Raw genomic sequence first — 26,885 nt, forward strand, 5'->3', positions numbered from 1 at the left:
TCTTTTTGAACTCAAATATTATGTTGTTTTCTTCAAATATTGTGTTGCACAGCAAAATGCAAAGGGAAAACATAGAAAATTTTTAATTGTTGAAAAGAAATCACAATTTTTCAATGAGTTGAAAGAAAAAGAAACTGCCTAGATTCACGCTGAGGGATAATTCCTCACGGAAAAAAAAAACACTTTAGAGAGTTAGGAAAAATCCTATTTATTTTGAAAAGTCGAAATTGTCATTTTTTTTAAACAAATTTTTTGAAAAAAACAAATTTAGTTTTTAGTCAGAAAATTATTCATTTTATGTTTTATTATGTATTATTCATTTTACAAAATATGAAATAACATGTTAATACAAAGAAATTTTATAATATTATGAAAAAATTTGTTGAAGGAGAAGATTCAAAAGAATTGTCTTCATCGATACTTTGTAGTTCCTACGTCAATTCATCAATATTAACTACACAGTATTTGTTAATACTGACCGTATTATTGACCGTCATTTTAGGGTCATTTTTAGAAACTCGTAAAGGATAAGTGTATAACGAACAGTTGCATGTAAATACATATATTATTTACATACATTCGAAATGAATGGATTATTCATTACAGCAGAAAATGCTTTATAACTCTGAAATAAATGGTTTCTAAAATATTGCTTATTAAGACCTTTCGATTAGTTTTCACGAGTACTAAATATTTCTAAAGTTTGGTACCACCTTTTTTGAACACCCTGTATATACAGGATAACAACCACATCAACTCTCATGAGCAAATAGAGCGGACTGAGTCGAAAGTCCTGTCATCATTTTGCAATTTTCGCAATAGTTAAAAATTAATATTTTATTAAATATTGCAAAAATTGCGAGATGATAGAGGACTTTTCGGACAACCTACATTCCTCTATAATTGCATATATATATATATATATATATATATATATATATATATATATATAAAACAACTTTATATCCATTTTTTATAAAATGATAAATTTATTATTTAAATAAAAAATTATGAGTACAAATATATAAAAATTTCAGTATAAGTACAAAACTACTTTTCTGCAATAAATTCAAGGCTTCCGAGTAGTCGGCTATATTGAATCATGATGTCAGAAGCGAGAAATGACACGTTAATTTTTGTTGCATGCCACCTGTGAATAAAAACAATTTAAATAAAATAAAATGATAATATCGCTTGAAAATAATTGTAAAATGGACGAAAGATATCCTTATCCCTCTGATAGTCAGTAAATAATCATAAAAAGTAACGAAAAGCACATGAAGTGCTTTTATTCAATGCACATGTGTAACTTATTTCCACTTACACGTGCCTTTTCGACTATTTACTATCAGGGGAAATAAAAACAGTTTTTGTCTATTTTTATAAATGTTTTAAAAAAATCTCATTATTTTGTTTTATCAAAGTTATCTTTATAAATGGCACGTAATAAAAATTAATGTGTTACTTCTCGCTTCTGACATCACGATTCAATATATGAGGCTATGGTGTCTATTCAGGAGCCTTAAGTCTTTTTATTATAACAGTCTCTCTTATGAATCTTTCACTATCATTTTTACAGCGTCCAGCCATTAAATATATACATTTGCTTTATACAGTAATTGATTCGGATTTATATCCGATAAGATACCTACTTACATTCGAGCATCAAATTGTTCCACGTAAAAAAAAACTGTTAATATTCTTCTCATAAACACAATCTCCTGAAATCCATGTTGACAACACTTCGAGTTTCTTATCAAGTAATATGAAATCAGCGTCGGCCCCAAAATTCAAAACACCTTTGTAAGAATCGATACCGAGAGTTCTCGCGGGATGTAAAGTCGCCGCTTCTAAGGCCTCAACTACTGTGCAACCTACACCAAACAATTACATTGCTAAGTATTACTTTAAATGAAATGATTTACGACTTCATTATTATAATTTACCTGTAGCTTCTTTAAAGTGTCTCACACATTTGGAAAGCTCGGTTATGCTACCACAGAGAGTATTTGTTTCAGCGATATATGCGCATCCTTTACGTATCTCTATTTTAAACTGTCCTAATTGATGGATTCCCTCTTCTAGACCTAATGCTGATATCGCATCAGTTACAAGCACCAGACCTACAAATGTTTACAGTTCAATTTTATTAAAATTATAACGACATATTATAAAATAAGAAAGTATAAATGCATATAGTAAATACTGAACCTTCGGGATGTGTTCTATGAGCGATCCGCAATGCCGCAGGATGAGTATGAATCCCATCGGCGATTATACCAAAATGAATGATTCTTTCAGGCGGGATTTGGTCGGATGTTAACAGACCAACCAATCCTGGATCTCTATGATGAAACTATAATTGAAAAATATTATACATAAAAGATTTCTTAAAAATATAAATCGGCTATTTAATTAAAAATACTGTGTGAGAGAGAGAGAGAGAGAGAGAGAGAGAGAGAGAGAGAGAAAGAGAGAGAGAACAAAGGTAATCATATTTTAATATTATTGACGCTGAATACGATTCCATTTACCAAATCGCTCTATCACATCACAATTAAATAAAAAATTATGATTAAAGTATTTTAAAACTATTTTAGTTTATTATAATGTCAAATATTTTTTATTATAACATTTATCAAATTAATATTCGGCGTCCTAATAAGTTTGAATAACATAATTTAAAAAATATTTTTAATTAATAATAGTCTATGTCGTAACTATATGAGTGATAAATCTTATACTAATTATTATCTTATTTATTATATTAATATCTTATTAATCACAATCGATAAACAATTTCTTTAAACTAAAAATACAATATATTTAATTTTGATTGCAATAAATCTTCTGCAATAAATATTATAGTTATAATATAACAAAATATGCTAAAGTAAGTTCTTCTTGCAACATTAATAAATTTTTTATTTATTAATGTTGCAAGAAAATTTAAAAAATTTTTATTTATAAATTTTTACAAAAAATGACGTGATAGAATTATTTGATAAACGAGATCATCTTCAGCACCTAGAAAAATGAGAAACAATTACTTTCGTTCCTTGTGCACAAAAGTAATTTTTGAACATTATCATATATCTATATGTTATCATATATCTATATATCTATATTTACAACTCACAGGCAACATGGCATTGAATAAATGAGTGATAAATGATGCTCCATGTTTAACTGCTTTTTCTCCTTCATTTAAATTTGCTATAGAATGTCCTAAAACATACAAATTACCATACAAATTCAGTAAAGGAGAAATTTTATAACAATCGATGAGATTCAATACATATAAATTATAAGAATTAAAATATAGAACTTCAAAATAAGAAACCTTTACAATTGCATTTAATTATAATATGAAAGTACATTAGCAATGAGAGCTATTAAAACTTCAACTTACCAAGAGATACCTTAATATTTCTTCTATATAACTCTTCGATAACAGATGTAGCATTCGATATTTCAGGTGCCAATGTAAACATGCACACATTGTCTAGATCACCATACATATCAGTTACTGATTTAAATCCCTATTAGAAAATATATAAATTTAGCACAATATGTGTTGATTATTTTATAAATTTACTCAGAATAGATAGCTACTACCTGTTCAAATTTTCTGATATAATGTTCTGGATGGGCACCTTTCTTGTCTGGACTAATAAATGGTCCTTCTATGTGAACACCCAGCACACCAGCACCATGACTATCTCCATTTCGTTTTTTTATTCTTGGTAAGATTTTGTGATATATCTCAGTGGGAGATGTAACCAACGTAGGACAAAAGGATGTTACTCCATGTTCCAACAATCCTTTTGCTACTTTAGCAATGCCTCCTTCCACGTTATCAATATTACATGAAAAATCTATACCAAATCCTCCTGACAAATAAATGTTAGATATTAGATCATCGATTTATTTATAGAAGTATAAAATTATAACATTCTTATTAAATTATTATAATATCTACATTAATTGTAATAACTTATTTCTTTCACATTTCACATTTGATAAAATATTTTTAATCCTATTGTTCTCTCTTCATTTTAAGATCTATACAAATTGTTAATTTTTTGTTTAACAAAAGTAATAAAAAATATGTATGTGTAAAAAATTTCTGGTTTTACTCAAGTAAAATATATGCTGTACAATAGAATTTATTTGATTAAATACCATTAATCTGCACATCTATATATCCTGGTGAGATCAAAGCGCCGCCACAGTCTATTCTAACATCTGGCTTGATTTTTTCATCGTAGAAAATCTTCTCCGGATTCACTATTTTTCCATCTCGCACCCATAGATCCTCTGTCTGAATCCTGCTGTCACGCAAGATCTTGCAATTGCAAAATTGCTTCAGTACTCCTTTATTGTCTCGTAGCATGTTCAATGATTGCATGATTGGAAATAATCCTGAGTCACCTTAATTTCATAAATAAGAACCTTATCTGTATATCCAAAGCATTATCAATGGTTATCAATTATGTGCATTCACGACATTCACACATTCACGTTGCTGGAACGATTTAGCACTTAAATCACTAAAATGGCGATTGTTGGACGAGTATAAGTGACGATTCCTAACCCAACCAAAGATCCATCTTGATAAGAAAATTAGGTCACTAATGAACTCAATCAACTATGTTCAGCTGTAAGAACATAAAAAAAAATCTGTTCTTATTAAAAATTTATGATAACATGTAACTCATAATACATATTATAATAAACATTATTACATCTTTTTTTACTACAATAAATTCTACAATATTTCGTAACTATTTCTTATATTTAAAAATAAATATACACACAAAACATTAAATTATATCATTTTGACTTCTATTAAACTTGCATCTTAAATTAAATTGATGGTTTCTTTAATTAAACAATATTAATATTAATATTAAAAAAATATATTAATCAACCCTCCATCTACATCATGGCCATAGTGAGTCTTGTGAATCTTTCAAGAAACAGTCAAAAATTTTAAGCTTAGCTGTAGCATTGCCGGCTTATAATATAAAGAATAAAAAGAAGCAGATTAAATTCTGGGATGAAAAATGGACTCGAAATACGGTTTTGAAAAATATATACATCGCTACATGATGGAAGAGATCAAGATGTGCTCGACTTCGAGACAAATTTCGTATGGCTGTGCAGATTCCAATGCCATTTAAACATTTGCACTACGGTAATTTTGGAGTAACATGTCGAGGGTTATCCACGAAAATTGCTTCCAATACCGACGAGATAGCATTCAAAACTGTTGATTTTATGGAAGTTCGCGTTACTATAAAAATTTAAGTTATTAAGAGTAAGAAACTAATAATATAGTACTAATTTTATAATTTATTAATATCCTGACACAGCTGACGTGCGCTTAATTCAAATAATCGCGGCAACATGGCGGATAAGGTGTCACTGACGTTAGTTATTAGAAAATATTTGCACGTATATGCGCAATAGTGCACCACGTCATATTGTACTCGGGTTTCTTCCATCATACACATCTGCACAACGAGAGCGAGTGAGAAACGATCAAGACCGATCTTAGATTTGAGAATCGATTCGTCGATTTAATTAGAACTTAAGAATCGATCTAGAAAATCGAGAATCGAAGGTAAAAGAATCGATATTTTAAAAAATCGATCTTGAATCGAACATCTCTATCAGCGATCCTGGGTGTAAGGAGGAAGCAAGTTGGAGGTGTTTTCCAGGTGTTTCTCTCTGTTAACGAAAAGTCGTGTTTCACATTCCATAGTTTTTCTCGGACGAGAATTTACGCCAAGTACTATCCAAGTAAGCAATCAAGTAAGTGTTTATCTCAGATAAATAAACGTTAAACTGATTCTATTTAGATTAGTAAGAGCTTTGGTTAACCTTAAATATTTTATGTTGCTGACGTTTGATTTTTTTTGAGATACTCTATTTTTACATACTGTATATTTTCTTTATTTCATCTTCATTATCGTTATAATTACATCCCAATACAGTGAATAATACAGTGAGTAGAAGTATTTTATAAACAGAGGAGATATTTTAGATACATTTTATTATATGCACACACAGGCATATACACACACACACAGACATACACACACACGCACTCACTCACTCACTCACATATATATGTATTGCATGAGAGATTTTATTTCCTTTCAATATTTTTCAGACAATGGATGCATTTGGCGACAATTTTGTCAACGAACCTGATGTAGATCCAGCTGCAGAGTTCTTGGCAAGGGAGCAAGATCAGTTAGCTGGTTTAGAAGATGACATTACACCGATGGCTGTAACTCTGGCTGCAGCAGGTCAAACTGAAGGTAAACACTGTCTATATATAAATAATAAGTAGAAAATATTTCTAAAATTTAGATACATGTTGTTTATTTTGTATTGTATACATTTGAGTCCATCTGATTTATTTGTATTATACACATCTATACAGCATAGACCTTCAAGGGATGGCCCAAAAATGTTCAGAGGACATTCCTACATCCTCTAAGTCTTAAAGATGTTCTTAGAATGTCTTTCAGATAAAGTGTGCTATATAGGTACAAAAATTATAAACATAAATATTTTATAGATGAGCTGTCTGGAAAATTTGGAAATTTAAAAGTTGGTCCAGGAGGTGACGCTGAGGGCAGTTTTGAAATCGTAGATACCATTGGACAGTCTGTAGAAGGACAAGTACCAGTAGCATCAGGTAGGAAATTAATTATTTTATAACATTTCTATCTTAAAAATAATTATGGCTATAACACACAAAACGCAGATACATCATAGAACATAAAATATGCAAATAAGATTTTCCTCTAGAAGTTTGCTTGCAAACGCTTCGTTTGAAATATTGTGACTTTTTAAGTTATGGAACTATAGGTATAAGTAATCTTTGCCTTCTTTATTGCTTTACAATAATCAAAATGTAATTATTAAATGTTTCGTTCAAAATAATGACCTCCAACCCTAAGACAATGACTTTTATATATTTTTATGTACTTAGAACCAGCACCTCCTCCGCCAGTTAAGGAGGAACCTGAAAAGATTAAAAAGTGGAGAGAAGAACAAAAAGCACGTCTTGAAGAAAAAGGTAACGCAATTTTATTGTAAGAATATTTTAAGAATAGTATGATTTATAAGTGTATATTATTAATAAGTGTGCAAATTATTTTTCAGATACAGAAGAAGAAAAAAAGAAAGAGGAATGGAGAGAAGCTGCAAAGAAAGAATTAGAAGAATGGTATAGGCATCATGCGGAAGCTATTAATAAAACGAAGACTACTAACAGGTAATTTTCCTAATCTTTTATCTTCTTTCTTCTTGTACACCTTTATTTCGTAAAAAACTGAACTAAATTATCTGAACTGAACTGAATTAAAGTAACTAAACTAAATTGTGATTGCTAATTAGAATATTTGATGATCGTCTATTAAACATATTTAACAAGGCTTGTATCCCTAATAACAACGTAATGTTTCTATTTAAAAAAATGATAATATATTAAAAATGTAAAATATTATTAAGAAATATAATTAATGTTGGACTAAGTTATTATGTCATTTGACTTACAATTAGTCAAATATAAGTAATATGGATTAGTCCATTATTATGCTATGTATAGATTTTTGAAGTTTTTAATTGTGTTATTTCCGTTTCGCTTCTTAGGGAATCAGCCAAGTAAGTTAAAATATCTTTATACGCATGAAAACATGCATTGCATTACATTTATGTGTTATTGTAACACGATTTGCTTTGCAAACTCTAAGACTAGAATTGCGTTCGCTTTTGGCGCTCACGCGTTGTAAGCTTCATTCTATTCATTTTCTCATTCATTACATACAAAAGAAAGAAAGAAAGAAGCTTACAGCAAGTGAGCGCAAAAAACAAACGCAGTCTCATAATATCCAAACCGAATGCAACCTATATTGCCTATTGAATGTAAATCAGGTGTATAAACTGCAGTTCTCTCTCCCCCCCCTCTTCCTATCTATCTTCCCCTCTCTCTCATACACATACTACATATCATGATATCGCTTCTTAAAGTCACTTCGAGATTGCACTAAATGACGTTGCTTAATAAGTTATTCTCAAAAGAGTATCTGTATATTTTATAATATCCATAAACTGATTAAGTTAAATGCACTTTATTTCTTGAATGCTGTTAATGATCCTATTGCCTTTCATACTAAAACTATTTCTACAAGTCTACAAAGAAAGAAAAGCTTATTAATTAAGCATTATTTGCTTACGCACAATATGGATACTATAAAGAACTGTGATTGCATAACTCTTACATCAAGTTTAATAGCTACAAGTTACACTTGTGTCTGTATCACATAATAATATCAAAATACAAATTTTTTTTTAAATCTTTTTCTCTGCGATATATTAATGAAATAGAAATGTCATTTAATTTCTCATTTCTTTACATTACTAACTGATATACAATGCATGATTTGGCATTGATTTAATACATATTTCTTCACGAATAGGAATGCGGAAAAGCAATTTGTCGCTGAGGCAGATGAAGTTGAACCAGGTACTGAGTGGGAGCGCATCGCCAAACTTTGCGAATTCAATCCAAAATCGTCTCGCACTTCCAAGGACGTTTCCCGGATGCGTTCGATCATTTTACAATTAAAACAGACACCGCCCACTCCCATTAATGCTTGATTACATTAAAGTTATTGTCGCAATTAAATCTTGAGAATATGAATTACAATAAACAACAAGAAAAACTATGATTAAAAAAAGATATAATATACGTCGTGATTACGACAATATTAACAAAAGCAAAATTCACATATGTTCTGTTAAATAAGTAATATTATTATATATAATAAAAGTTATTAATAATAAATACATTATAAAGTATGAGTAAAAACATGCATTTTTTTGCTTAAGGTATGACGGAGAGACAAAATTTGAGGAAATCGGCGAATGTATTTTTTAATAATGAGTATTTATTATAATTATAGACAATGAACAATAAAAAGAAGTTATGCTAATTTTAAAAACTTGAGCACGAAGGCTTCTAGTTACGAGTCTCTGTAAAAGTGTCTCAAAATATATCCTCTTGTTTTACTTCGAATATATTTATGATTTGCTTATTATCCAACAACATTGTGCAAAAAAGGTTCATATCTGGAGATACGGTAGTGTCTCGGCGCTATATATTTTAGCGACATTAATACAGTTTAAAACTTTTTGAGGTCAGAGAGTTGCGTCAACATTAGCTAACTTTAGGTAAATTAGTTTTTTTTTCTTTGTTAATATAGAATAAGAAACAATCCAACCGTAAATCTAAAATTTGGCAATTCAGATTCTTGAGATTATACTTTGTTCAACAAAAGTTTTATCATCCTTTGCACATAGAAGGCGACTTAGCGGACGAAGTGTAGATGTATCCTGTATCATATATGTAAACATTCGAGTAGGCTTAGAAAATCATGCGGGTGAAATAATCTCGACATCCTCACTTTGCCTATTATGTTGTCTCCTATGCGCGAAGAGTAATAAATGTGTTGAATACAGTATAGATATTTAATTTGTAAATAGTTTTTTTCTGAGGGATGTCTTGTTGAATCTGTAAATTAGAAAAAAAAAGATTTATGTATTAACATGAAATTGTGACATTACAAACAATGTCACAGTTTTTAATAAATCATACTGTATAAAGCGTTCATTACGATTCATTAAAAAAATAAAATAAAATTTAATGCAATATTATATACCTGTATGGATCACGTTTCATAGCTAACTGCATGTCGTGTCGCCAACGGTAAATATAAGGATACGTATCAGGACAAATCGTAAATGAAAGTGCGGTGTAAACAGCATAATCTAATTTCGTTGGTGAAGATCTAAAAATATCAACAATGATATGAAATATATTTCATCTTAGTGTAAAAAATAATAAAAGAAATTTGTTTACCCTTCGATAAATATTAAAGGACCTTCTTCTGCATCTTGCATATCGTCATCAAAATCGTCTTGAACAAGTTCTGGCGAGGATGGAGGTGTAAAAAATTCTAAACTATCTGGAAGATAAACAGTTAACATCAATTGGATTATAATAAAAGATTAAAAATGGATTTAGACACAATAAAAGAAATAAAGAATAATAGATTTCAACCTACCAGAAACCGAATATACCGGAATGCACGGATAGGATGAAATCTGTTTTCCCTTGTTTTTCCTTATTTCTTTCATTGTATCTGAGTCCTGGGATATTATTATTTCACAGAGGAGAAAGGAGATATAGATATAAGATTTAGAAAAATTAGATTCTATAGAGAAACTAAACACGTGATACCTGTATCTTCTTCATTATTATCAATTTCAGTATTATCATCAGTAGTTAATGAGCACATCTTTAATTTATCACAAACGTATTGTATGTCGTTGGCATCTATTTTTTTTGGCGTCTGTTGGCAACTTACTGGTTCACTTTCACAATTTGCTAGTGCATGAACATTATTAATCGGATTTATCTATTAAAAAATATAAACATTAGAAGAATTGATTAATGTAAACGTTAAAAGCATATTATTGGATAGATTTTTATACCGTCGAGTAAAATAATTGTTCCTTATTCTTAAATCTTTGCTCCAAATATCTTTCAAGTTTCGTTAATCCATCATCACTCCGAAAATCAACAAAATCTTTCAGAAATGGCCAATACTCCTTCCAAAGCACTTGATATTCTTCAGCAAGATCTCTAGAAAATATATATCAAGAGAAAACAATTATTAAAAAAGGAAGGGAAACCGCTCGTATTTGTAAAGCAAAACGCATCACAAGAATAATCAGGCCACGACAAATTAGACAAATAAGATTGAGATGTAAATATAAAATAATTTTTTAAATACGAAATATATATTATAAACGAGAGATGAAACGTTTCCTTCACATAATCTTCATCGGCCAATTTCTTGAAAAATATTGAAAGTAATATAAGCAAAGAATTTTAAATGTGGATAGTAAGCAATGAAATTTCGTGAATATTATTCTTACAATGTACTATATAATTTAATATTTAATATTTAAATTTAATTTAATATTTAAATTCAATATTAAATTATTAATTATGTGAAATTGAGTCTATAAATAAGAGAGATATAGTAGTTTATCAAAAATATAATTAACTACAAGACATTGATTTAGAAATTGACAGGTTTTACAAGCATCTATTGTATCTACCTTAAACGCCAATAGCTAAAAAGTTATTATACTATATATTATTTTATTAATATATATACTACTTTATTATTAATATTATGTATTTATACTATACATCATTATAGTTGTTCATCTCAATGACTGATGAAAATTAAATAAGGTCGAAAGATTTCATCTTTTATATTTATTAAAGAAATCATTTTATATTCACATCTTGTTTATAACCTGATTATTCTTATATTGTTGACTAAATTTTGAAATTAAATTATTTTTTACTACTTTTATTTACTACTTTTATACTTTTATAAATAAGGTATAATAAAAGATATTATGAAAGTATCATTTATTTATCGACTGATTTTTATGACTTGTATTGAGCAACATAATAAGAATAAATTATCTTAATTGTAACAATTGCAATTTTTATATTTCTGAATATTTAAAAATATCTATACATATATACACATTGCAAATATATTAATATCATCAGTTAATATACAGTAATAAGTTTTACGTAATAATTAAATTTTAAATAAATTTTGGATTTAATGTATACATACCTTCCGACACGTTCCAATCCTTTTTCTGTATCTTGCAACCTTAAGACTATACTAGGACTATTCATAATACCAGGTGCATCGCCTTGTCCCTTTTTAGGAGTAACACGTGGTGGCGTTTTCCACTTTTTTCGAAATTCTACTGCCTGCGTTTTAGTCATTGGACCGGCAAATGCTCTTACTTCTACATGAGGACTGATAGGATCTTTGTTCAAATTCTGAAAACAATAAAAGCAATAAAAATAACAAAAGTTCTATCCGTTACATGACTAATATATCCGCATTTTTTTTCAAGATCATGCAAACGTATACTTACAAGCGGATTATTCGGCGAGAATGGTTCTCCGATGATAGGTGGACATGCATTACCTTCTGTTCTTAATACAGGTACATAGAATTGATCTTCTAGCAACATACGTATCTCGCGCTTTAGAGCTTCATCTTCCTCGCGTTTTCTATTGCATATTATCTAAAATCAGGAGCTTACATATAAGATGTCTCTGAGAACGATCTTAATCTTGCAAAGATGCAAATTATAACACTAAATAATTTATTTGGAACGTACATCTACAGGCATCTGTTCATATTTATTTTTCAAGGTTTTAATACATTGGGAATAGGAGACAAGAACCCGAACGACATCTTTAAAGCCAAATTTAACAGCAAAATGTAACGGGGTCTCATTGAGTCCTTTGTCTGGTGTATTTAAATATAAATCTTGCATAATCTGTTCAAGATTCAGGTATGTTTTACATTTATCTTCTCCATAATGCCGTTGCATAAATTTGGGATCCCCAACAGTGTTTAATAAGAATTCGCACATTTTTGGTTTACCTTTTTTTGCTGCTATATGTAAAGCATTATATCGAGAGCCCATCTAAAAATATAAGTATTTTCTATATTAAAAAAATATATATATATATATTATATATATAATATATATATATATATATATATATATATATATATGTTGCATAATTCTATGCATTAATTCTAATATAAAATTATAATTTCATTTTGTGTAATAAATATATTTATTGTATAATTTTATATTATAATAGAATTTCATTGACTTAATAATGACACAATAAAAATTGACAGAATATTGAATATAAAAATATAATTCTGTAGCTATTTGCATATACAAATAAAAATATTTACACTCTTGATATTTAAACATTAGAATAAAAAAAAACAAGATAGTAAAGTATGAAGAAATTTGGTTGTAAGTAATATATTTACCTGCAAAAGGGCAGGTGTATCTCCGCTACTGATTAGATATCTCGGATTTTCCCATACAATATTCTTCACAGCCTTCACATCCCCACTCTCAATTAACCATTTAAAAGCTATTAAATCCTGCGTGCTTGGTGCTTTAAAATTACTGGATTGTTCTTGTGTTATAGTAACAGTCACAGGATGATTGGAAGAAGATTGTTTGTTTGTTCCAGTTCTTGCATATGCTACAGCATCAGAACGATTCTTAAAACTTTTTAAACGGCCTTTTTTATACGTGTTAATCACTTTTAAGGCAGCCTGCATTTCGAGATAAACATGAAGAGTTTCTGAAGAAGGAATCATAATATTAATAATAGTAATAATAATAGTAATAATTATTTTGTCCTATGACTTTACCACTGCATTCTCTTTCTTAATAAAATTTGCATGATTAAAAGCAGATTTGTGTGCAACATCTGTTTAATCAAATAACATCTACAAAAATAATTAGTGACTCAACTTTGATTAATTACCTTCTCCATTCGATTGGTCTTTGTATTCCAGTGGAATGTACACGGCATGGTACAATGTCTCAACCGGCAGGTTAAGTTGCAAGTCGCACACGTTGTCGCCTCCATTCGTCGTATTCGCTTTGTTCTCAGGATTCTCCTTGACATTTAGTAGATTAACGACGGACTCGCGAGACGTTGGTGTCATGATAAATCTGATTATCTCGGCACTTCCTGCACTGATCACATCATCACATGTTCATCAGGGATGACATTTGCCGCAAAACAAAGTGTTGGAATAGCGCGTTAACTAGCAACAGCTCTTCGTTCAATTCGCTAAAACTACAGCAATTTCTTCGTAAAACCACAAGGAAAAATCAAACAGCAGCAATAATCTTTTCCTGAAGACAATAGCTTCTGCAATTTAACGAAAAAGAAGATATGTATATACATACAAGATGTACAGAGATCTTTGCTATTTAGAAGTCAAACGATGGTTGAACAACGACGGGACGGCCGATAGGTACAAATAATCGATGAATCGATGAATCGAGTCCTTTTCCCTAGGACTTTATTTCTAGGGATTTTTGTGAATGAAAATGTACGAGCGCCAAATGGAGCGCGTTCTTTGAGCCAAGCATTCCTATTGGTCGCTTGAGATATTACTTCGACAAATATTATTATCGAATTATCAATTAAGCCGCCTTTCCCGTAGCTTTATTTTGTCACGTATCGTAGCGATAAGTCTGGGCTTATTGTCGTAACATCGCTGTGTCCCGCATTCTGAAAAAAAATCAACCTAAAAGCTTTTCGCGTGGGTGAGACCATATTTTCAAAAGTCACGTGATACATAGCGTCGCGCTCATTGGCTATTACGTCACGTTACTGTTCAGGTATTGCCAATCAAAGCATCTTTATCGTAGCAAAACACGCCCTTCTCAGTCTTCGGAGTGATGTTCGCCAGCACATTCATTTTTGGTCGCTTAGATCGTAACGTGGTGGTTTCTGATCTTGGAGACGGCCGAGAAGGTCGCACGAAACGAGAAAGCATTAAAAAAAAGAGGAAACTATCAATAGGTAAGAGATCCATTCTGTTTTATTTCGTACAACAATTTGTATGCATGTTGTGTGTCGAATTAGGTCATCCTTGGTGCGATCTAATTTGATGCAACAGGACCAGGTATTCGCAACGGAGATTATATGTTTCGTCCAAAAGTACTGGGTCTTAGTATCGAGTTAAATAATGCAAGCATGTTTAATTTTTGTTCGATCTTGTTATTATATAGTTTATCCGAGTGAACCAACAAGGCGAAGAAGTCGATACTTTCTATCGTAGGACTTAAAAGAGTACAAGAAAATTCACAACTGGCACGCTAAGGACATTCGTATGTTTAAGCGCGCGTATTCGTGTTCCACGAGGAAATAGCAGACATTATCTAAGAAAAGTGTAACGTGAGACAAGTATGGCATTTGAGAACTATGATCATTTCGAGGAGAACATTAGAGACGTTTCTACAACCGGAGACGATTGGAAATTTTTATAGTTACACAAAAAATGAGCGGGGAATGCCCGGCGCCGCCAGGCGATCTTTATTAAAAAGTGACTTCTGTTTAATACGTTGCATAGCAACGATAAATGAACAATGGCTTGATAACGAAAGTACGTAATTTTCATAATAAATTGTAGTTTTGTAAAACTTATCAGATCATACATGTTAGAAATTAAAAATTGCGAATTGGAGATTAGTCGTTTATTCTGATTATGATTGAATTTTAGTTTTATTCTTCAATTTTCTCTCAATCTCCAATACCTAACCTACGGGCTTGAAGATTCTAGATCTCCAATGAAATCTTGTTCCCATATTTTACGTAATTTTTTTTTAAATATTTTTTGTAAAATTTTCTATTTTTTACGTTTATCGGAATTTTACAATGTGACCTACAGTTGTAAGCCTTTCTTGCCTGAGTCATTTTTTGTGCCTATCGTCATTATACCATCGACCATTGTGTGATCTGTTTATATGATACATGTCCGAACTTGTTGGAAGCGATTTTCGGATAACCTCTGTTATAACGAAATTTGCTGCGTCATGTGACCTTAAGGCTAATATTACGTAAGTTTCGTTTTCTGTGGCTGAACACTTTTGGAACTTTAAACTGAGATAGGTAAATGTTTGATATTTGTCGGAAGCGAGAGAGTTATTATTCTCTCTGCTTGGTTTTCCAGTAGAAAAAAAAATTACATTACCATGCAGCAGATTTGTCATCTTAGATGATAATCTCTGCGAGGGGTTAGACACTTTACTCTATAAAATAAAGAAAATTCTAACAACCTAGTGTAGGAACAAAAAACAGATCAATAATTATTTGTGTTGTATAACAAATTTTTCTAGCTTGTTGATTGGCTATAGATTGAACAATCTCTCTGTTTTGCAGCCAATTAGCATGCTGAGAAAAAATTACAATAAATTAAATGAATACAATTTTTTTTAATGTACACAAAAGTGTATTTGTCAGGCTAGTATCCCATGAAGTGGAAATTTACAGCGGAACGGAACAGCGCGATCGTACATCTAGCAAACGAATACGAATACATTCGTATTTGTGTTTGTAAGCAGTTTATTCTTTTTTCTGATCGCACCGAATACTAACATTCAATTAAATTCGATGTTCGTTTGCACATAGCAATTACACTTTTATGTAACAAAAATTTTATGTAACTTTTATGTGATGAATAACAAAGTTTGTTCACTGTTTGTTTGATGTTCGTTCGCTGAGTATACACATGGTTTTACGATGAAAAACGGACAAATTTTTCAGAGGTGTGATCGCTCAGACGCTTTAAGCACTTGAGGTGCCATTACATGAAGCGCGGAAATATGGAAGATAAAATTAACTAAACCTTACTAGATTTCCGCGTTTCGCCTATTTTGATCTAATATTACATGGAGGACAATTTCTACGTAAGAGCAGAACGATATAGTGAGACTGGCGTCCCACGAGTGGAAATTTACAGCGGACGGCGAGATCAATCACAAACAGAAAAGAAAGCAGAGTAATGACTGTAGAGTTGGAATTGATCGCGCTGTTCCGTTCCATTGTAAATTTCTGCTCCAGCCTGACAAATACCCTTTTGTATTCATATAAAAAAATTGTATTCACTTAATTCATTGCAATTTTTATTAATATGTTTATCTTTTCAGCTTATGTATTGAATAGCATTTTAATCAAGCATTTTAATCAATAAATACCGTTAAAAATTAATAATTTCTAATTCCTCATTCTGCTTTTCCGCTCAAATTGTGCTCCATGTAATATTAAAGAGATCAAAATAGGCAGAACAAAACAACCAGAAATCTAGTAAAGTTTAATTAATTTTATCTTCCGCATTTTTGCATTTCCGCGCTTCATGTAAGGGGTTTATACCTTGACAAAAAAAAACAGAAAGCGGAAAAGCAGTGGTCAATCAGAACTCGCGTTAGTAGTAAATAGTACAAAAAGCCGAAATTGTCGATTACCAGCGTAAGTTGATTGGCTATTACTTTTTCGTTTTCTGCTTTTCCGAACACGTCCTAATAACACCCTTATGATCATCATTCGATCTTTATTGTTCATTAGACATAAAACAAGGATGGAAACACTGGAATTGTCCAAACGTAGTAATTCTAAGTCTGTTCTTTTTCGAAGAATTTGAAACAAGTTCTGAACTAGTGCAATAATTTACAGTAAAACAAATTATATCTGTCTAAAGCCCATTCTACAATTGCGTAAACATAGTTTATAATGTAAGAATTGATTAACGATAATCGTATATTTTCCTCATATGACTGATTATTTAATTCTTACAACTATAATCACTTACAAAGAATGGGCTTTAAGCGTCGTCTATAATGAGCAGTAACAGTAATGATAAGGTTGTAAAGCCTCAGACACAATGCGAGGGAATAGCGATAGAAATAACATGATTTCAACCTATCCAAAATTATATAATCTTAAATTTTTTGTGCTCTATGTATAATAATATTAGAAGATCAAAACAGGCGGGACAGAATATGCGGAAATCTAATAAAATAAAATTAAATTTGTCATGGTCCTTTAACTTATTGCAGTGTATGTACATACACCAATTCAGAATATAGGTTTAGGAAAAAAACACATTTATTAGCTATTTTAGCTATTTTAGATTAGGAAAAGAGACCAGAAAATTCCTACCAATCAGGAATGTAGATTCAGATTTCTGGACCTGGGTGCTTCCCGTTACGTCATTCTTGTTTACTGTTTGCTAAACATGAATAGAGTGACATCTGGTTGACACTCGGGTAGGCATCTGTTGCAATAGTATCATAATTTCCTCTCCCCAAACGAAATTTCTCATGTTACTAGCTACTTGATCCCGGATCAAAATTGAAGAAGCTCCTATACAGCTTCATCCAGAATATTTCAGAACACTGCCAAAAAGAATCGAAATTGCTGATATTATAATTCGAAAATTAAAAGCGATATTCAACGTTCAACATAACTTGGTAAAATTGTTACAATATATTATTTGATTTCAAATATATAAACATTTTATATATATGTATATGTATTCATGTATATGTAGAATATACATATAAAATGCGATCAGATATCCCGCTCCCGAATTGTCCCGCTATAGCTATCTCGCTAAATATGGATATCAAACTGTGAGAATAATTGTATTATTTTTTCAAAAATGTTATTGTAATTATCTTTACAGCCTCATATGTTCTCTTTTCCTCTCCAAACGTAAAGTTGTCTATTTTGAATCTGAAAATATCCGGTCACGTTACGACTGTGTTCCGTTATCACTAAAAAAAATTTATAGTTCAAGTATACTATAGATTTTCTATCTGCAATGAACGGAACGTAGCACATGTATAACGATATTACGCATTATGTCGATCTTAACAGATATTTAATATAAGTATTATTTTTTAAAACATTTTTTAACCTTTAAATTTTTTGTTGAACTTTTATTCTTAATTATTTTTAGAGATTAGGCATTTTTGTTCTATTTTGTCTTTCTGTCAATCTTATTTATTCATTTTTCCAACATTTCAATCATTTAGATAAAAATGTCTCAACGAGGAGGAGGAAGAGGAAGAGCAAGCCGTGGACGGGCATCACAAAAGCAGACAAGTTCTACGCATCAGCAGGAACAGCAGCAACAGCAGCAACTTCCACATGCTCAGGCATCTGTGAGCACTGGAGCTGTTCGCAGACCAGGACAACCTGCTACACAATCGGTAATATACAGAATTCTAAGTACTGTAAAAGATTTTAAGCAGTTTCTCATACAAATTTAAGACGAAAATTTCATATGATCATACATTCAAATGTTTCAAAGATATAAAGCGATATTCAAAGCATTAAAAGAAAAACTGCAATTTTTTTCCAATAATTTTGAAAACTATTCGCTGAAAATCACAAAAGCAGTATATAGTTCTTGAAAAAATTAATTTATTTTTAATTTGCGTATTTATTGAATGTTGTATGACTTTTTTTACTAAATTATTCAACATTGAAGAAAAAATATGTCTTTTTTTATTTTATTCACGGAATAGCACTCGATATTAAAAAAAAACAAATAGAAAAATCTAAATTTCTTCTTTACAGTACATCTATTATGTGCTACAAAGTAGAATTAAGCAAATGTTGTTTTGCCCACAGTTGTTGTTTCAAATACGAAAGATGTAAATTGCATTAAGATCATAATGTTTTTTAATTAACATTTCTTAGAAATATTAAATAAATGATAACGTGTCAATCGTTTAATTTTTATCATTTAAGTGCAATTTGCAAACAAAAGTCTCTTCATATCGAAAAAATTATAAAACAGTTGATTATTTTTGGAGGCAAAGTAAGTAATTTTTTTGGTAGTGTATATATACAACTTGATAATAACTATTACAATAATAATTTATTTCTTAAGGGAAAGTTCTACTCTAGAGATTCAAAATTTATGTATTTTTTATCAATTTTTTTTATAAGGAAAGGAAAAAGATACCAAATAATGTTTTGGCATTGTTTTACATATTTCAGCGTACATTTTTTTTTTAATTAAAAAATGGCTGTATATAGGAATGCATCAGCGCACGTACGTGGTCAATTATTGGCAAAAAATCCTGTCAACAATTTATCTGAGACAAAAAAGTCAATGAAATTATTAAAATATATTACAATTTTGGGGCCATGAACCTCATTTCATTTAAAAAAATTGAAAATTTACAGAATGACAATCATTTGAAATTATCAAATTTCACGAACTTTTTTTCATTTTCAACCTGTTCAAAGAAATAGTTATTTTGGAAAATTTATGACTGATGATGATTTTTAAGTTCATGGCCTCATAAAAATTGTCTATTTTACATGGGAAAAAACATCGAGTCAATCTTCAATGATTGAAGCTGTATATTTCCCGCAAGTTTGAAAAACATAATTCGAAAAAAAAAAATTTTATTTTATAATGATTTTAGTTAACTACAATATTTTGCAACTTACATTTAATCAGCGATTCCTGGTCCATATGTCAATTTTTCCTGTGTTTGAAGAACAAATTTTGCTGCATTTGAGTCCTTTCGATCCTTGCTTTTTTTGCGCGTACCGTTAAGCTCATTTAATTTTCGATGCAAAATCCAGTTTAACAAGTCATAAATTGTTTTAACATTTTGAATATTACAAAATCCTTTCACAGGCATATTCTACACTTCAGAGATGCAAAAAAATATTTAAAAAATTGATTTTTTTCTCCGAAGTAGAACCTCCTCTTATGGACTTTCTAGAAGTCATTAGTTATAAATCAGAAATCGGAAGTTAAAAATTGAACAATAGTCGTCAATTTTTAAATAAATCTAATTTTTTTTGTCAGAGTACTGGACGCGGTCTAATACAACGTGTTGGTGAAAAAGGTGACAGTGCAACAATTGGACAAATAGGCAGAGGTCTAGAGAAACTTAGTATTCAACCTACTGGTACATAATTTTATTTTATTATTTTTTTTATTTTATCATTTTTAAATTTATTCTATACGGTGCAAACATAATATATTGGAATTTTTTATTTTATTTAATTTTTCATTATTTTAATAAAATTTTTTTAGGCGTAAAATTGATAATAAAATTGTGTAATAATTGTGTAATAATTGTATACACACAAGATTTTTATTTAGACTCTTTCTTCTGTAATAAAAAGACATTGGTATATACAATGATACGTAATACAATGATACGTAAATGAAATAAGTATATTCTTTGTATAACACAATTTTAGATGTTTATGACTTTATATATATCTTTATAATCGAAATATTTTAAAAATTTATATTGTATGTTTTTTCTTTGATATTAAACAAAGGACGAATTTTTTTTACGTAGCTGGCGGTAGTGGAGATGCTGGTGCAGGCGCTGGTGCTGGTGCTGTAGCTATTGTGGCATCTGGTAGAGGTGCAGCTCGTGGCAAAAGAATCTTACCTGCAGATATTTTTGTGACAAAACCGAGTCATGTAGAGAATAAGAAAGGTAAGCAATAATATATAATATAATAATGTATACACAGAATATCTCCGTATAAGTGATCATGCCTTTTTATCTCTTAAATTAACAGAGATAAATCTAAGTAGAAATGAAACAAACGTATATTTGTTTCGAAAGTTGAAACATTTATTATATTGTTATGTCGAATAAAAATGTTATTATACATAACCAGCTTGTGTTAACTTTATAGACATTTTACATTTTTTAAAATTATTTTTCGATATCTATTTTCGAATGTTCTGAATTTGATGTCAATATTAACATACAAAATTTTTATTTTACGAAAATTACATTTTTGTACATACTCTAATTTTTAGGTACATCTGGTACTCACAAAGTAATAAAAGTAAATTACTTTAAAGTACTTAAAGCAACTGATTGGGCTCTTTATCAGTATCGTGTTGATTTTTCGCCTGAAGAAGATCGCACAATGGTGCGTAAAGCTTTACTCAAAGTACATCAAAAGAATATTGGTGCATATATCTTTGATGGCACTGTAATGTATACAAGTTGCCGATTATCTGATGTAAGTAGTAAAGGCATAGATGATACAGTATTCATCTCTTATGAATGTCGTTTATGCATCTTTTAAGTGCTTAAATGTAATCGAAATATTTTTTAGCGAATGGTATTTACTTCAACTCGACAATCGGATGAACAGCATATAACAATTACTGTTCGTCTTGTTGGTGATATGTTGGTAGGAGATCCTCATTATATTCAATTCTTTAATATACTTGTGAGAAAATGTTACGAAAATTTAAAGCTAAAATTGGTCGGTCGCCATTATTTTGATCCTGGAAGTAAAGTAAGTACATTCACAGATGCACTGTTGTGTTCAGAGAAAACTCGGTGTTCAAGAAATAATTGTTCTATCGTATTAATATAGATTATTTTACCGGAACACAAATTAGAATTGTGGCCAGGATATATATCATCTATTCGTCAACATGAACGAGATATTTTAATGTGTGTCGAGATATCGAATAAGGTTATGAGATTGGAAACTTTGGGAGATATTCTGAATAATTTTTATCGAGAAGACCATGGTAGATTCAGAGTAAGTTGCACTTTGTCTTAAAACTTTTTAGATTTTTGCTAGAATTCTTCTATAAAAATAACTTTTTTTTTCGAGAAGATTAAATTTTGTTACATTGTTATAGTTTCCTCATTGTAACTATACTTGAATTATACTTGAACTATACTTGAATTACAAGCGAGAAATCATGTGAGTTTCTTTCTTACATTATACAATTATAATGTATTCTTATGTAGCGAGGAAATAGGATCTTTAAATGAAATTATCTAGAGTTTTATTTTGTTTTTTATTTTAATTATTCGTAATAATACTTTTATATTTTTTTATTGCATTGCAAAAATAAATAAATATATATGTGTATATGTATCCTGCAGGAAAATTTCTGTAATGCTGTAATCGGCACTGTAGTTCTTACCGATTATAACAACAATACATACCGCATTGAGGACGTAGATTTCTCAGCTTCTCCTAGCAACTCATTTCCTTTGAAAAACGGCGAAAATATAACATATATAGATTATTACAGAAAAAAATATGATATTAAGATTCGAAATTCTGGACATCCAATGCTAGTGACGAAATCCAAAAGGAAAGATCGACAAGCTGAAGAGGGAGAGCGGGTTTATTTAGTTCCAGAATTGTGTCGTGCAACAGGTAACGATACGTTATTTTATTGATAACTTCCATTTATTATTTTTCCATTATTTCTTTTATTATACTTCGTCTTCATCATTTTAATGGCAAAAAAATGTTTTCTTTGCTATTATAAATTTATGAAGTATAGTTTATCTATTATTCCTAATGTGATGCTATTGTTTATTTGCAGGTTTGACTGATTCCATGAGAGAAAATTACAGACTCATGTCAAGTTTGGCTGTTGAGACACGTCTTCAACCTGGAAAGCGTATTGAGAAATTATTAAGATTTAATAAAAGGCTTTGTGAAGAACGTACTATCAAGCAAGAATTATCCGAATGGAATTTACAGCTAGATAACAAGCTGCTTCAAGTTCCTGCGCGGCAGTTACTTAATGAGAAAATCTATTTCGGCGGGGATATATCTGCCAATGCCGAACAAGGTGATTGGACGAGAGCAATGATGAACAAAAAATGTGTAATTTCTCCAAGATTGAAAGAGTGGGTCTTCATGATTTCGGAAAGGGATAGACCTCTCGAACAGGTATTGCAGATCTTTCTTAAATACTACTACGATCACTAAATATAAATATATAGATAAATTTATATACATATGTATGTACTTATAACATATATACATATGTGTATAATATATATTAGTGATGCATCATATCGTCAAATTACTGGATATCCGAATATCCGAAAAGAAAAATGTAACATCAGATCCGAACTGTCAGATATCAGGAAAGGCAATTTTTTGAATCGGATATCCGATCAGATTCTGGGACAATGTATTCTAAAAAAAAAAGGAAAAAAGCTGTATAAAAAAGAAAAAGGGAGCTTATTTATATAAAATCTTATCTATATAAGTTATTTATATAAGAGAATCTTATTTTATATAAATTTGTTTTTTTAGTTTAATTTCTTGTATTGATTTTTCTTTTTTTGCTCCAAAATGAAGAAAAAAAGAAAAGGGATGAACCGTGCAAGAAATTTAGCTGAAAAGAACAAGAACTTTATGATTTTTGTATAATTTCTTCCTTTATATAATATTATATTACATAACTATATACATGTTTCTGTCATTGGCACATGCATGTATACATGGAAAAAATAATAGAATTATCTTTTAATTTTTAATGTAAAAGATAAAGACAAGAAAATTCTCTCCAAAGTATCTTTATATTCTTATAGGACAACTAATTGTATTTTATTGATATATCTCTACTTTTACATTGCTTAAATCTTTATTAAAGATCTCTCTCTTTAATCTATCTTAAATTATCTGTTATTATTATTACATGTACATAATTAAAAGGAATTTTAAAAACACTGGTCTTGTGTAAATCAATGTTATGTTTTTAATATTGTGCACGGTATTTCAAACACGTATTAAAATATTGATTAAATTTTGAATTTTTATTTTAACCTATATCTTATTTCAGAATTTTATTCCAACTTTATTAAAAGTAGCGGCAGGCATACAGTTTCAAATTGATAAACCAAAATCCGAATATATCCGTGATGACAGACCGGGCACATATAACGAAAGACTGGAACAAATTCTTAGCAGACAAATACCACAATTGGTATTTTGCGCAGTATCAAACAATCGCAGTGATCGCTACTCTGCAATCAAGAAAAAATGCTGCGTTGACCGACCTGTCCCATCACAGATTTGCTTGACGAGAACAATGACGCACAAAAACATTAAATCTATTGCCACAAAAATAGCAATACAAATGAGTTGTAAATTGGGTGGAGCACCGTGGTACGTAGATGTTCCGTTGGAAGGGCTAATGATGATCGGGTTCGATGTTTGCCATGATACAACAATGAGGAACAAAGATTTTGGTGAGTAATAAAATTCTCAAAGTTTTTTTTACACAAAAAATGTCAAAATTGCATGTAATTTTATAATTTCTTAAATTTAATCGTAAAAATTAAATTTTAAATTGTCGATTTTTGATATCATGTATGTTTTAACTTTATGATTTCTTAACTTTTTTTAGATTAATTTTATTCGAAACAAAATTTATACAAAGATCTGATTAAGAAAATGCGACCTTTCTTTATTTATGTATAAGATACAGATAATAAAATATTATCGATTAAAATACAAATTTAATATTTAATCAATACATATTTTAATGAATGCGTTCTAAAATTTATTAAGTCAAATTGTCTTAATCTCGTTATCAATTGTTCTGTAAGAATAAGAATGTAAATATAAAAATATATACTTTGCAACATTTTATTTTTTAAAAATAAAAAATAATTCAGTTATTATTTTTACGGTTATTATTTTATCTATGCACATCGTTAATATTGAATTTGCTGTTGCAGGTGCTACAATAGCGACTCTGAATAGACGCATGACACAATATTTTAGCGCGGTAAACGTGCATCATACCGGTGAAGAATTGTCGAATGACCTTTCTGACAATATTTGCAAATCTGCACAAGCGTACTACGCGCTAAACAAAACTCTGCCAGGGCGCATTGTGATTTATCGCGACGGCGTCGGTGAAGGTCAAGTTCCCTTAGTCATGGACCGTGAAGTTATACAGATTAAAAAGAAGCTTGACGGATTGTACGGTGGTCCAGATAGATACAGAATGGCCTTCATAATAGTCACGAAGCGATTGAATACACGTTTCTTTGAGAACAACGATAATCCGGAACCAGGCACAATAGTCGACGACGTAATCACAAGTCCGATCAAATACGATTTCTTTATCGTGTCGCAGAAGGTGCGGCAGGGAACAGTAACACCCACTGCGTATAGCGTTATTTACGATACTCTAGGTATGGATCCTGACAAGATACAACGTCTTACATATAAGCTGACGCATATGTATTACAATTGTTCAAGTACCGTTAGAGTACCGGCACCTTGCCACTATGCTCATAAATTAGCGTTCCTGGTGAGTAAATTCATTCACCGGGCGCCGGATACGCAGTTACAAAACACATTATATTTTTTATAATCCCACTTTTTTGTAATATTAATATTACACCATTTTATTTTTTAATTAATATTACACCTTTTTTTTATTTTTATTTTTTTATTATTTTTTTTTTTTTTAGTGTGTAATAATCTGTGTTACTTACGGGTACTTCCTATATAGAAGCTATGTATTTCGCGGGTTATCTCCGTGTTTATTTCCGTGTTGTATTTCATTCCTGGAATGCCAATGTTTCGTAAATTTACATGAATGAACCAGTATTAGGGTGCTTCTCGTCTTAATGAAGTGAACTGCATCGTTCGCGAAACGTTAGTATTCCAACAATAGATATTGATAGATGCGGAGATAATCCACGATTTATCTTCTAACTTTTATCAGTATTATATCTCAGGCCGGTTTCTTACGGGAGCGAAGTTTTATTTTTATGGTAATTAAAATTTCTTAGAGAGGTTGGAATACTAAAAAAAAAATCAAATGGCATACATGTACTGTTATTAGTTTTAAAAATAACATTGCTATGAAGTAATACTTCATAAAGAGAATGAATTAATAACATGAATACATGAATTAGTAACATGAATACATGAAACTTATTTAGAAAAAATTAAACTATTAGGTATACAACTTTGCTTCCGCCGTTTTCCTATAGATGGTTTTAGCGATGAGTGGTGGTCGAAATAAATAGATCATAGACGTCATACAATAAACTTGGGCATCTGTCAACATAACCCCATAGAAATATTAGTCGATTTGTGTCTGCATCATAAAGTTATTCTCGATTGAAAATGTCAGTTTACGAGCCAAATTCTCGTCATTTGCGAGAGGTTTTAATTTTCTGCTTCAATATGAAGAAATCTGCGGCTGAGGCTCATCGAATGCTCTCAAATACTTATGGTGAGGCTGCTATTAGTGAAAGAACGTGTCGTGAGTGGTTTCAACACTTCAAGAAGGTGATTTTGACGTCGAAGACCGCCGGCATAGCGGTGGAAGAGAGAAGATTTTCGAAGATGCAGAATTGGAGGCATTACTTGATCAAGACTCGTGTCAAAATCAAGAAGAATTGGCACGATCATTGAAAGTAACTCAACAAGCCATTTCAAAACGCCTCAAAGTCATGGGAATGATTCAGAAACAAGGAAATTGAGTGTCGTACGAGTTGAAGCCGAGAGATGTTGAACGGCGTTTGTTTGCTTGTGAACAGCTGCTTGAAAGGCA

At 30.4% G+C, this 26,885-nt stretch overlaps 4 protein-coding genes across 12 annotated transcripts; 2 read left to right on the top strand and 2 right to left on the bottom strand.

Moving 5' to 3' along the window:
• Positions 1–969: 969 nt before the first annotated feature.
• Positions 970–5,336, bottom strand: LOC105147331 (N-acetylglucosamine-6-phosphate deacetylase). 2 transcript variants are annotated; one of them, XM_011058259.2, is made up of 9 exons: positions 5,104–5,336; positions 4,517–4,661; positions 4,186–4,434; positions 3,619–3,893; positions 3,413–3,542; positions 3,140–3,228; positions 2,212–2,356; positions 1,947–2,123; positions 970–1,874 (listed from the first exon to the last, which is right to left on the bottom strand). In XM_011058259.2, exons 2-9 carry the CDS (start codon positions 4,518–4,520, stop codon positions 1,666–1,668), a joined length of 1,278 nt encoding a protein of 425 aa, XP_011056561.1. In that variant the 5' UTR covers positions 4,521–4,661; positions 5,104–5,336; the 3' UTR covers positions 970–1,665. The 2 variants fall into 2 exon arrangements, with proteins under 2 accessions (XP_011056561.1, XP_087272199.1); XM_087416073.1 differs by having other exon boundaries at positions 970–1,150; positions 1,657–1,874; positions 4,517–5,329.
• A 173-nt stretch (positions 5,337–5,509) lies between these two features.
• Clc (clathrin light chain) lies at positions 5,510–8,893 on the top strand. Of its 3 annotated transcripts, none has more exons than XM_011058264.2 (7): positions 5,510–5,808; positions 6,182–6,332; positions 6,596–6,715; positions 7,013–7,099; positions 7,186–7,297; positions 7,675–7,686; positions 8,502–8,893. In XM_011058264.2, the coding sequence occupies exons 2-7, from the start codon at positions 6,185–6,187 to the stop codon at positions 8,680–8,682; spliced, it is 660 nt and encodes a 219-aa protein (XP_011056566.1). In that variant the 5' UTR covers positions 5,510–5,808; positions 6,182–6,184; the 3' UTR covers positions 8,683–8,893. The 3 variants fall into 3 exon arrangements, with proteins under 3 accessions (XP_011056566.1, XP_011056567.1, XP_011056565.1); XM_011058263.2 differs by having other exon boundaries at positions 5,566–5,820; XM_011058265.2 differs by lacking the exon at positions 7,675–7,686 and having other exon boundaries at positions 5,564–5,820.
• Positions 8,894–9,213: 320 nt separating this feature from the next.
• Positions 9,214–14,056, bottom strand: Ankle2 (ankyrin repeat and LEM domain-containing protein 2). 2 transcript variants are annotated; one of them, XM_011058261.2, is made up of 11 exons: positions 13,930–14,056; positions 13,499–13,816; positions 12,990–13,312; positions 12,313–12,624; positions 12,064–12,216; positions 11,751–11,965; positions 10,579–10,729; positions 10,325–10,502; positions 9,944–10,049; positions 9,744–9,872; positions 9,214–9,595 (listed from the first exon to the last, which is right to left on the bottom strand). In XM_011058261.2, the coding sequence occupies exons 2-11, from the start codon at positions 13,680–13,682 to the stop codon at positions 9,553–9,555; spliced, it is 1,794 nt and encodes a 597-aa protein (XP_011056563.1). In that variant the 5' UTR covers positions 13,683–13,816; positions 13,930–14,056; the 3' UTR covers positions 9,214–9,552. The 2 variants fall into 2 exon arrangements, with proteins under 2 accessions (XP_011056563.1, XP_011056564.1); XM_011058262.2 differs by lacking the exons at positions 9,214–9,595; positions 9,744–9,872 and adding an exon at positions 10,149–10,233.
• A 339-nt stretch (positions 14,057–14,395) lies between these two features.
• Positions 14,396–25,739, top strand: LOC105147335 (piwi-like protein Siwi). Of its 5 annotated transcripts, XM_087416068.1 has the most exons (13): positions 14,396–14,551; positions 14,615–14,654; positions 14,761–15,134; positions 18,565–18,741; positions 20,364–20,466; positions 20,869–21,012; positions 21,345–21,553; positions 21,650–21,835; positions 21,917–22,087; positions 22,441–22,720; positions 22,893–23,245; positions 24,147–24,555; positions 25,048–25,739. In XM_087416068.1, the coding sequence occupies exons 3-13, from the start codon at positions 15,111–15,113 to the stop codon at positions 25,689–25,691; spliced, it is 2,700 nt and encodes an 899-aa protein (XP_087272194.1). In that variant the 5' UTR covers positions 14,396–14,551; positions 14,615–14,654; positions 14,761–15,110; the 3' UTR covers positions 25,692–25,739. The 5 variants fall into 5 exon arrangements, with proteins under 5 accessions (XP_087272194.1, XP_087272192.1, XP_011056568.2 ...); XM_087416066.1 differs by lacking the exon at positions 14,615–14,654; XM_011058266.2 differs by lacking the exons at positions 14,615–14,654; positions 14,761–15,134.
• Positions 25,740–26,885: the final 1,146 nt, after the last annotated feature.

The sequence above is a fragment of the Acromyrmex echinatior genome, chromosome 19, assembly GCF_024713525.1.
Source record: "Acromyrmex echinatior isolate Ae372 chromosome 19, ASM2471352v2, whole genome shotgun sequence".
Lineage (NCBI taxonomy): Eukaryota > Metazoa > Arthropoda > Insecta > Hymenoptera > Formicidae > Acromyrmex > Acromyrmex echinatior.